The sequence below is a fragment of the Pecten maximus genome, chromosome 16 (assembly GCF_902652985.1).
Source record: "Pecten maximus chromosome 16, xPecMax1.1, whole genome shotgun sequence".
NCBI classification, from domain to species: Eukaryota; Metazoa; Mollusca; class Bivalvia; order Pectinida; family Pectinidae; genus Pecten; species Pecten maximus.
The window spans coordinates 15575257-15587532 of NC_047030.1; the positions used below are offsets into that span (position 1 = coordinate 15575257).

At 37.8% G+C, this 12276-nt stretch overlaps 2 protein-coding genes and 1 long non-coding RNA gene across 5 annotated transcripts in view; 1 reads left to right on the forward strand and 2 right to left on the reverse strand.

Moving 5' to 3' along the window:
• Positions 1-331: 331 nt before the first annotated feature.
• On the reverse strand, positions 332-1574 carry LOC117344626 (formin-2-like). The gene is made up of 2 exons (XM_033907451.1): positions 870-1574; positions 332-498 (listed from the first exon to the last, which is right to left on the reverse strand). The coding sequence occupies exons 1-2, from the start codon at positions 1543-1545 to the stop codon at positions 359-361; spliced, it is 816 nt and encodes a 271-aa protein (XP_033763342.1). The 5' UTR covers positions 1546-1574; the 3' UTR covers positions 332-358.
• Positions 368-1133, forward strand: LOC117344627. Its single transcript, XR_004536232.1, has 3 exons — positions 368-420; positions 610-1067; positions 1101-1133. It is a non-coding gene; the product is annotated as an uncharacterized LOC117344627 (long non-coding RNA).
• A 734-nt stretch (positions 1575-2308) lies between the features above and the next one.
• Positions 2309-12276, reverse strand: part of LOC117344624 (arf-GAP with coiled-coil, ANK repeat and PH domain-containing protein 2-like) — a 91863-nt gene continuing 81895 nt past the window's right edge. For all 3 annotated transcript variants that reach the window (XM_033907447.1, XM_033907448.1, XM_033907446.1), the window contains 5 exons: positions 9178-9287; positions 8185-8245; positions 6255-6304; positions 4899-4960; positions 2309-2432 (listed from right to left, as the gene is read on the reverse strand). In XM_033907447.1, the coding sequence (XP_033763338.1) occupies positions 2323-2432; positions 4899-4960; positions 6255-6304; positions 8185-8245; positions 9178-9287 (393 nt within the window). In that variant the 3' untranslated portion in view covers positions 2309-2322. The remainder of the gene's footprint in view (positions 2433-4898; positions 4961-6254; positions 6305-8184; positions 8246-9177; positions 9288-12276) is intronic.

Here is a 12276-nt window from a genome sequence, read left to right on the forward strand (position 1 = left end):
TCCTGTCACTAAAACATTTTAGAAGTAATCTTAATTTTCTCACTGGGAGCATTGCACTGAATTATGATCTGTGTATACCATTTCTATAGCAAATAATGTAGCTGAACCAACTTATTATAACTGTGCTTATTTGTTACAATTACTAATGCACTAAAATTTTATAACACCACAATAAATAATACATTAACAATTAAGGAAGTAAATGATACATTAACAGTAATGGGAAGGTAACTAGCTCCAAATGTAGCAAAAATTAAAATAAAAGATACTAATTTTCCGAGTTATAAAAATAATTATTTTGCATGCAATTTTACAAAAAATCTGGTATCAATTAAATTCAAATATATTAACAAAAATATCAAAAATTTAAGCCAAAACTGATTTGCCCTTCCCTATCAGACCTGGGCCTTGTGTATGTAGGTGGTACCATAGATACATCTGTCCCCATCAGACCTGGGTATGTAGGTGGTACTATCCCCATCAGACCTGGGTATGTAGGTGGTACTATCCCCATCAGACCTGGGTATGTAGGTGGTACTATCCCCATCAGACCTGGGTATATAGGTGGTACCATAGATGTATCTTTCCCAATCAGACCTGGATATGTAGGTGGTACCATAGATACATCTGTCCCCATCAGACCTGGGTATATAGGTGGTACCATAGATATATCGGTCCCCATCAGACCTTGTGTATGTAGGTGGTACCATAGATATATCTGTCCCCATCAGACCTGGATATGTAGGTGGTACCATAGATATACCTGTCCCCATCAGATCTGTGTATGTAGGTGGTACTATCCCCATCAGACCTTGTGTATGTAGGTGGTACCATAGATATATCTGTCCCCATCAGACCTGGGTATGTAGGTGGTACTATCACCATCAGTCGTGGGTATGTAGGTGGTACTATCACCATCAGTCGTGGGTATGTAGGTGGTACTATCCCCATCAGACCTGGGTATGTAGGTGGTACTATCCCCATCAGACCTTGGTATGTAGGTGGTACTATCCCCATCAGACCTGGGTATGTAGGTGGTACTATCACCATCAGTCGTGGGTATGTAGGTGGTACTATCACCATCAGTCGTGGGTATGTAGGTGGTACTATCCCCATCAGACCTGGGTATGTAGGTGGTAATATCACCATCAGACCTGGGTATGTAGGTGGTACTACCCCAATCAGACCTGAGTATGTAGGTGGTACTATCCCCATCAGACCTGGGTATGTAGGTGGTACTATCCCCATCAGACCTGGGTATGTAGGTGGTACTATCCCCATCAGACCTGGGTATGTAGGTGGTACTATCACCATCAGACCTGGGTATGTAGGTGGTACTATCCCCATCAGACCTGGGTATGTAGGTGGTACTATCCCCATCAGACCTGGGTATGTAGGTGGTACTATCCCCATCAGACCTGGGTATGTAGGTGGTACTATCCCCATCAGACCTGGGTATGTAGGTGGTACTATCACCATCAGACCTTGGTATGTAGGTGGTACTATCCCCATCAGACCTGGGTATGTAGGTGGTACTATCCCCATCAGTCGTGGGCCTTAGGTAAGTAGGAGGTACCATGGATTAGTTACAGTTCGACTGGCTCATACATGTAAGATCACTATAAAACTTACTGTACAACACATACAGACTGTGGTATATATATATATACATTTGGCATTTTTTACGTATAACACAATAAAAACAACAGAGCAACGACCACAGTGTTACTAGGTAACAATCAGCAGATAATTCTATATCACCATTAACATTCTAATATGGAACCAAGTAAATCCACACCTTAACTACCCACCATCTGCTGGATATACACAGGAACTTCAACCACTTTTCCATATGAAATACAAGATTTGTTTTCTACACATGTGTATTGAAAAACATTTTGTGTCGTGGTAATTTGCACACCATGACAAAAAATACTCATTCAAAATTTGTGCTATCCATATATGCAAAATACCTACATTTGGGAGAAGATATTTGAAATTAGTCAGGACCTCTTTTATGTCTTTTAGTGGTGAACACAACAAACGAGAAAACCTGGATCCTCTCAATATTCTAGGGGGATGTTTTAAACGAAATTTGAATGAAATTCAGTGGATTTTGAGAAGCTGAATATAGTAATTATGAAATAGACTGATGGTAAACTAAAGTGTTGATTTACAAGGTTCCATTCTGTATTACACACATCTAAGTGTTCCTATAATGCTATAACAGGGAATCAGGAGGAGATAACTCATATCTCCCTCTGTCCTGTGATTACACTGGGCCTGCCCAAGGGAGACAACTGTCTCTGGACATGGTGAGAGCTAGGTCGGGTTAGAGCTACTGCTCGCAGTGTTTGTCCGCTTCAGTTTCTCTGGATTGTTTGACGCCATGTTGCTGAAATCTCGGAACACATCTTGAAAGGTATCATCTCCTGAACAACAGAAATAAAATATTATTATACTATGCCAGAATTTAGGCCTAAATTTTTATTGCAACATCTGTAAATATTTTTTCTAAATTTAAACCAAAACCTCACCTGTCATAACTACAAGTTGCATAATGGTGATCTTTTTCAGACCAAATAGCTTATCTGTAATATTTTGTTGAATCAACTAATTCCGACTACGTGCTACTGTATTCCAGCTAATTAACACATGGTGATTTCTCAAAAACCTCTAAGTCTGTAACCTAATCAAGAAATATACTGTCTGTATCAGTTCCCTGGAGAGTGTTTAATGAAGAGTTAAGTGTCTGTATCAGTTCCCTGGGGAGTGTTTGATGAAGAGTTAACTGTCTGTATCGGTTCCCTGGGGAGTGTTTGATGAAGAGTTAACTGTCTGTATCGGTTCCCTGGGGAGTGTTTGATGAAGAGTTAACTGTCTGTATCGGTTCCCTGGGGAGTGTTTGATGAAGAGTTAACTGTCTGTATCGGTTCCCTGGGGAGTGTTTGATGAATATTAACTGTCTGTATCGGTTCCCTGGGGAGTGTCTGATGAAGAGTTAACTGTCTGTATCGGTTCCCTGGGGAGTGTCTGATGAAGAGTTAAGTGTCTGTATCGGTTCCCTGGGGAGTGTCTGATGAAGAGTTAACTGTCTGTATCGGTTCCCTGGGGAGTGTTTGATGAAGAGTTAACTGTCTGTATCGGTTCCCTGGGGAGTGTTTGATGAAGAGTTAACTGTCTGTATCGGTTCACTGTCTGTATCGGTTCCCTGGGGAGTGTTTGATGAAGAGTTAACTGTCTGTATCGGTTCCCTGGGGAGTGTTTGATGAAGAGTTAACTGTCTGTATCGGTTCCCTGGGGAGTGTTTGATGAAGAGTTAACTGTCTGTATCGGTTCCCTGGGGAGTGTTTGATGAAGAGTTAACTGTCTGTATCGGTTCACTGTCTGTATCGGTTCCCTGGGGAGTGTTTGATGAAGAGTTAACTGTCTGTATCGGTTCCCTGGGGAGTGTTTGATGAAGAGTTAACTGTCTGTATCGGTTCCCTGGGGAGTGTTTGATGAAGAGTTAACTGTCTGTATCGGTTCCCTGGGGAGTGTTTGATGAATATTAACTGTCTGTATCGGTTCCCTGGGGAGTGTCTGATGAAGAGTTAACTGTCTGTATCGGTTCCCTGGGGAGTGTCTGATGAAGAGTTAAGTGTCTGTATCGGTTCCCTGGGGAGTGTCTGATGAAGAGTTAACTGTCTGTATCGGTTCCCTGGGGAGTGTCTGATGAAGAGTTAACTGTCTGTATCGGTTCCCTGGGGAGTGTCTGATGAAGAGTTAAGTGTCTGTATCGGTTCCCTGGGGAGTGTCTGATGAAGAGTTAACTGTCTGTATCGGTTCCCTGGGGAGTGTTTGATGAAGAGTTAAGTGTCGGTATCGGTTCCCTGGGGAGTGTCTGATGAAGAGTTAACTGTCTGTATCGGTTCCCTGGGGAGTGTCTGATGAAGAGTTAACTGTCTATATCGGTTCCCTGGGGAGCGTTTGATGAAGAGTTAACTGTCTGTATCAGTTCCCTGGGGAGTGTTTGATGAAGAGTTAACTGTCTGTATCGGTTCCCTGGGGAGTGTTTGATGAAGAGTTAACTGTCTGTATCAGTTCCCTAGGGAGTGTTTAATGAAGAGTTAACTGTCTGTATCGGTTCCCTGGGGAGTGTTTGATGAAGAGTTAACTGTCTGTATCGGTTCCCTAGGGAGTGTTTGATGAAGAGTTAACTGTCTGTATCGGTTCCCTAGGGAGTGTTTGATGAAGAGTTAACTGTCTGTATCAGTTCCCTGGGGAGTGTTTGATGAAGAGTTAACTGTCTGTATCAGTTCCCTAAGGAGTGTTTGATGAAGAGTTAACTGTCTGTATCGGTTCCCTGGGGAGTGTTTGATGAAGAGTTAACTGTCTGTATCGGTTCCCTGGGGAGTGTTTGATGAAGAGTTAACTGTCTGTATCGGTTCCCTGGGGAGTGTTTGATGAAGAGTTAACTGTCTGTATCGGTTCCCTGGGGAGTGTTTGATGAAGAGTTAACTGTCTGTATCGGTTCCCTGGGGAGTGTTTGATGAAGAGTTAACTGTCTGTATCGGTTCACTGTCTGTATCGGTTCCCTGGGGAGTGTTTGATGAAGAGTTAACTGTCTGTATCGGTTCCCTGGGGAGTGTTTGATGAAGAGTTAACTGTCTGTATCGGTTCCCTGGGGAGTGTTTGATGAAGAGTTAACTGTCTGTATCAGTTCCCTGGGGAGTGTTTGATGAAGAGTTAAATGTCTGTATCGGTTCCCTGGGGAGTGTTTGATGAAGAGTAAGTGTCTGTATCAGTTCCCTAGGGAGTGTTTGATGAAGAGTTAACTGTCTGTATCGGTTCCCTGGGGAGTTTCATGAAGAGTTAACATAGTTATGGGTCTATTATAGTGTGGTAGTAACACTGACCTGGGTTGTTGAATCCTCCTCCGGACTCTTTCATCTCCTCATTCAACTTCGCTAATCTCAATCTGTAAATCAGAGCATCGTTTTAGAGATTTTATATCAGTTATTGCAATCCATATATAGAGGACATTGAATGGTTTTCCCATGCAATATAACATATATTTCACGAGTATGACAGAATATCAATATCATTATGAGTGGGAAGCACGAGTGAAAAATATCGAAATATTCTGTCATACAAGTGAAATATATGTTATATTTAACGGGAAACCATTCAATTTTCTTTTTATTGCATTTCATAAACTTAAAAACATTGAAATATTAATAGTGGCAAAAAATGCGGGAATCAGTAATGAGGTCATCTCTTTGTGATTACTCCACGTCAACTTGATGGCGTAATTTTGAAAGGACCGATCAACGCAATTTAAGCGTTTTCTGCTGTTATAGGAGAATCTGTGCATGAATAGCTAACGTCAAGTGAGTATTTCAGAAATACAGAAAAAATAACCAATTTATCTATCTCTGCTTCGATTGGAAAAATCAGCAAGTTTCAACGAGTTGAATGCAAAGGTCCGCTCTAAATACACATACAAATAATAACTTACCATCCTTATTTAAGATAAAGTAAAAGACTTAATTCATGTTGTTAACTAACTGTTGTTCAGAACAGAAAGTATTAGTAAAAGACATTGTAAATCAATTATTAGGTCAAAGAAAACGATGTCTGATATGATCTGGGAAATCACCTGTGTCTATAAATAGAACACAAAAGCGTTCCATTTGAACATACATGTAAATGGTGGAACACACATTCTCTGGTCTAAAGAACAACTGGCATGGTTTACAAGTTAACAGGAAAATTCAAGTGATGTTTAAGCTTAATATATGATAATGAAAAGATATCTTAATCTGGAATATTTTATTAGTTAATATTTTACCGATTCAACAGCCTTGGGTATTCTGCTATAAGCTATAGTCCGTTTCATAAAACTTCAGAATAATGAATCTTAATAAGGGCGCCCCCAGTTTCAATTACCCACGCCCTTCGCCCTTATTAGGTCATATATGGTTAAATCTTTATTAACAAAATTTGATATGCCACCAGCCTTTACTTTAATAAATTCCATATTATATAGTCTTGAGTATAAGATTCTGTTTATCAAATAACTTGAGAATGTAAGTAAAAACTTTCAAATTCATTTCTATACCAGACAAGCAAACTTTGACTTGGACTGTATGTTTTTTCTCTGCAGAGACAATCAGGTGATGTCATAAAGAGTTTGTGGCTTACATTATTTATGATATGGCTATATGTCATGGTGAATAGTTATATGATAAATTATGCAACAGGTTACTTACAGTGTAACTATATCGGCGTTGGCCGTACTCACGGCTATGGCTAAAGGATCCTGTAACAAATAAATCAGGTTAAATCATCAAGACCACATCAAAATTACATAAATGTCATCAAATGACATGGTAGAAAATTACACCTGGTAGGACAAGTAAACATAATTATAAAAATGATGACCTAGATATTGACCTGCTCACCTTACAAACTATATACATATATATATATACATTGTATATGTATTTCTCTCGGTACAACTACGACAGGAAATTCAAATCCATATCTTCGATCACCAACACATAGTGTATATGATACATTGTGCTAATAAATATAGATATATAACTTAGCAACACAAATGACGAAGGAAGACAACTTTTTGACTCGTGCCCAGACCGGGCCTCGAACTCACGATCTACGGCACCCAATCGCCTAGCCAGAAATACCCGCAGCTTATACCGCTGCGCCACATCGGCGTTCTTAATAAAGAACGTTTCAATGGCGCAGTTATGGTCGGCCAATACCCTGACATGATCATTGTGGAAGTCGTCTATAAGGTGATATAGAATACCTGGATTGCAATGTATTTACATACATGGATACAAATTGTACATATATTATATATATTTCTCTCGGTACAACTACGACAGGAAATTCAAATCTATATCTATATATATATGTACAGTAAAACACGGTTATAACGAATCCCAGGGGACCAACTGAACCGGTTCGTTATATTGATAGTTCGTATTACGTGTATTACGAATTTCATTGTTTTTTCCTAAAAACTTCGCTGTATGAAAATATTAAAATAAAATTACAAGCAAGTACTAATTAAAAACGATTCAATTAGATCTATCTTAAGTCAGTTATAATTTTCTGCCGAAACTTTTCGTGTGAGGCAAGTGTGTACAAAGTACTAAAAACATCTGACATATCATATTGGGACTCCAGAAAATGGCTTATCTCTTGTAAATAATCACTCGCCGTAGCACCATTGATTACGGAATGTTCCTCCTCTGTCTCTATCTTCTCCTCGTCTTCACTGTCCAAAACATTTATAATACTGACGAAATCGGTCGCGGTGACCTTTACCCCGGAAGTCTCGTTTTCACTAGCTCTCAATCGCTTGATGATAAAGCCATTGCGGATCATACATGTACTGTGTACACACTAATTAGACATCTAAGAATGGATTAACAACTTGACATAAACATCGACAAAACAACTCACTTTAGTCAGGGGTCATCGAAAACATAACTCACCGATTCAATCGCCGTACAAATATATACCCTGAAACATGCCCTCGGGTGCCTATTGATAACACGGTGATAGTGTTAAAATAACATGGAATTTCAGCCGTCGGGACCGCTAAATTGGTTCGTTATAGACAATATTTCGCTATGTGAAATTCGCAATATAATTACAGAATTACATAGAAGTAAGAGGGAGAATAGCTGGGGAATCAGAATCACTTAGCAATAGCCATAAATTCGCTATAAGCGTGTTCGTACTAAACATGTTTTACTGTATATATACATAGATTATAAACTGGTATTGTTTAGTTTTAAATAAAAGGGATAATTCACTGTAATTCTATTTATAGTAACAGTAACACATAAACTAATCTGACAACCTCAATATGTAAATTATTCATGGTAACATATAACTTACTGATGATATATGTTTCCATTTATAGTTCTAGAAGTTTCCAGTCATATAAAGTAAATTTATCCAACCTAACATAATAGGGTTACCAGTATCATCAACATGGCTAACTGGGTTATTACAACAAATGAAGCAATAAGTATAACCAAGTGACAAATCTCAGCTGTTTTTGAGGTACAGCACAATTCATACAGTCCTTGTGTTGAACTTAAATTACTGTTACTTGGACTACAGTAATAAATATTCAAAGACAGGGGCAATGACATTTGTTACCTGTCCATCTTTGTCCTTGGAGTGGAGGTCAGCCCCTCTCTTCAGAAACTGGCAAACTTGTCTGTAAATGCAGAACAAAACCAATCAGAGCATGTAAAGAATCCCTGAACGTTGAACAATGACAATGTATCTAGTTAGTCCAGACAGATTTAAAATAAATCATCTATCATAATGACTTCTTTCTCCTTATCGAGGGGATCTTGTCAAACATGTTGTTCGTAACCATGACGACAAATCTGTGATGATATTTGTGATCCGATTCTATTCTAATTAAAGGATTTTTTTCAGTTCATTTCTTCCTAATACCAACTTGAAAGTTGGAACTCTGATTTCTGTTCTATTTCAGACTAGAACACTGATGACTTCTGTGTGATAGGACGATCTACATCTCTGTAGTTAAATTACAGTGGTAATTTCAGTAGTTTTTAAATTGACTTTATAGAAGTTTTCTGAGTAGGGATAACTCTACAAGTTTTCTGAGTAGGGATAACTCTACAAGTTTTCTGAGTAGGGGTAAGTCTAGAAGTTTTCTGAGTATGGGTATACGTCTACAAGTTTTCTGAGTATGGGTAATTCTACAAGTTTTCTGAATAGGGGTAATTCTACAAGTTTTCTGAGTAGGGGTAATCAATGGCTGTTTGAATCCTAATATACAATGGTAGAATACAAATTCAATGTCAAATTGTCGGTGTGAAAAATAAAATCATAGTTCAAATTCAAACAAATACTGTCTTCAGACAAATACAACAACAAAAATTATACTCATTGATGTTTAATAATTTGTAGTTATATATCTAATGATGCTGTTATGGAGTTCTTTAACTATAAAGATGTATGAACAATAATAATGACAGGGCACTAGATAAATGGACTCTGGCACTTCCAATCTTACAGGCTTCTTATGCAAACTACCCATACAACCAATCTGTTTCTACAAGTGACTTACACCCCAAACAGCAGGAAGTTAGAGCCGTGTTGACAGAGATTACCTACCCAGTGTTACCGTTCATAGTGGCATGGTGTAATGGTGTCCGCCCGTTTTTGTCCTTCCGTGCTAACTTAGCACCATTCAGTAGTAGAAACTCACAGGCAGAAAGAGATCCCTATACAAAAGTAAAACTAATTACTGAAATATATCATTACAAATATTGTACAGTGAGATATTGTACAACATCAAATCAAGTACAACCATTATTGTACAGTGAGATACTGTACAACATCAAATCCAGTACAACCATTATTGTACAGTGAGATACTGTACAACATCAAATCAAGTACAAACATTATTGTACAGTGAGATACTGTACAACAACAAATCAAGTACAAACAATATTGTACAGTGAGATACTGTACATCATCAAATCAAGTACAAACAATATTGTACAGTGAGATACATGTACTGTACATCATCAAATCAAGTACAACCATTATTGTACAGTGAGATACTGTACAACATCAAATCCAGTACAACCATTATTGTACAGTGAGATACTGTACATCATCAAATCAAGTACAAACATTATTGTACAGTGATATATTGTACAACATCAAATCAAGTACAACCATTATTGTACAGTGAGATACTGTACAACATCAAATCCAGTACAACCATTATTGTACAGTGAGATACTGTACAACATCAAATCAAGTACAAACATTATTGTACAGTGAGATACTGTACAACAACAAATCAAGTACAAACAATATTGTACAGTGAGATACTGTACATCATCAAATCAAGTACAAACAATATTGTACAGTGAGATACATGTACTGTACATCATCAAATCAAGTACAACCATTATTGTACAGTGAGATACTGTACAACATCAAATCCAGTACAAACATTATTGTACAGTGAGATACTGTACAACATCAAATCAAGTACAACCATTATTGTACAGTGAGATACTGTACAACATCAAATCAAGTACAACCATTATTGTACAGTGAGATACTGTACATCATCAAATCAAGTACAACCATTATTGTACAGTGAGATATTGTACAACATCAAATCAAGTACAACCATTATTGTACAGTGAGATACTGTACAACAACAAATCAAGTACAACCATTATTGTACAGTGAGATACTGTACAACATCAAATCAAGTACAACCATTATTGTACAGTGAGATACTGTACAACATCAAATCAAGTACAACCATTATTGTACAGTGAGATACTGTACAACAACAAATCAAGTACAAACATTATTGTACAGTGAGATATTGTACAACATCAAATCAAGTACAACCATTATTGTACAGTGAGATACTGTACAACATCAAATCAAGTACAACCATTATTGTACAGTGAGATACTGTACAACATCAAATCAAGTACAACCATTATTGTACAGTGAGATACTGTACAACATCAAATCAAGTACAACCATTATTGTACAATGAGATACTGTACAACATCAAATCAAGTACAAACATTATTGTACAGTGAGATACTGTACAACATCAAATCAAGTACAACCATTATTGTACAGTGAGATACTGTACAACATCAAATCAAGTACAACCATTATTGTACAATGAGATACTGTACAACATTTGTTGATAAGGAGAACCATAAATATAACAAATTAAACTGAAATACCAGACTTAATTTAGTTACAGGTTTACCACCTACATGACTCTGCCTACTATTGCTGGGTTTGGTCTCACCAACTATATATAGTCATTGTCCTGTTGTCATGAAGGAGTAGCCCTATTTTTGAACAATCTGTCCTGTAAGAAGTTTTAATGAAAAACAGGACCATATCTGTTGGTTTGTATTGGGTCGCCATGAAATATGTACCAAATTCTTACTATTAAGTAGCAATGATTCGTTTATACAGTTATTGTATAAGTGTGAGGAAAATACCACTTTAATTGTCCCCCAAGACATGAACTACATGTATTTTCCGAGGCGAAGCCGAGGGCAATAGTTATTATTATACCTCAGACTTGTATCACAGCTTCTGATTAGTGAAAACCATGTCACGTGATTAAAAACATTCGTTATGTCAACCACAAATTTCTAAATAATTCATTATTTACTTGCTGTCGCTTTCGAAACATCATGTCACCCTCTGAATATCATAATGTCACCCTCTCGTGAGCCCTCCAAAATCGTTATGTCACCCTCTCGTGAGCCCCAACTCGGAACTCTCTTCCGTAACGTCTTCAAAAGTAGTCGAATCAGAGGAGTTCCGAGTATTCTGCTCGATAACAACAATGGCTGCCGGCGGACGCTATCGTCTGCCAACAGTGGAGGAAATGGCGAAATTATTGCAAGAAAAGGATTCTAAAAACACCAAAAGGGTCATCAATGGGGCCGTGGATTCCTTTATACATTTCCTATCTGCAACAGGTAGACCAAAGGATTTTGAAAACTTCGACGTCCATACATTGAACGTTCGACTGGGAGAATTTTATGCCGGGGCCCAGAAAGACGATGGGGTACCTCTTAAACGATCTTCGTTGAACAGTCTAAAATATGGTTTGAAGAAATACATATTGAACAAAATGAGTATAGACATCAGTGGTCAGGTTAGAATCCTATGGCTATAGGTTGATTACAATTGAGCATTTGTTGAATAGTTGATGAATTAATGAAATAAATTTTCTTAAAAACTGTTGATAGTCTAGTAATAAATAAACTTATTGATACCAAAATTGATTCACTTATGTTTTTTTCGGTATAATAAAACAATTACTGCCCTTGTTCCGGGTTGACATGAATATTTGCCCACCCTTGAGGTGTCATGTCACCCTCGGGCTACGCCCTCGGGTGACATGACACCTCTCGGGTGGTCAAATATTCATGTCAACCCGGAACGAGGGCAATAATTGTATAATGTCAAGGGGGACAATAAAAGTGCTATTTCCAGAAATACCCAAACAATAACTGTTTTATTATACTAGAATTTAAATTATCCATTCTTCTCTCGAAAAAGTGTTCATATCCCTCACTGCTTAGTCTTGAAAATGCTTACATTCTCAAAAGTGCTTTCGGACTCTATTGTAATACAAGGGATGGTTGTAGAGACGATCCTAAGGATATGACAAATGCATTGACCAATCAGAATGAAGGA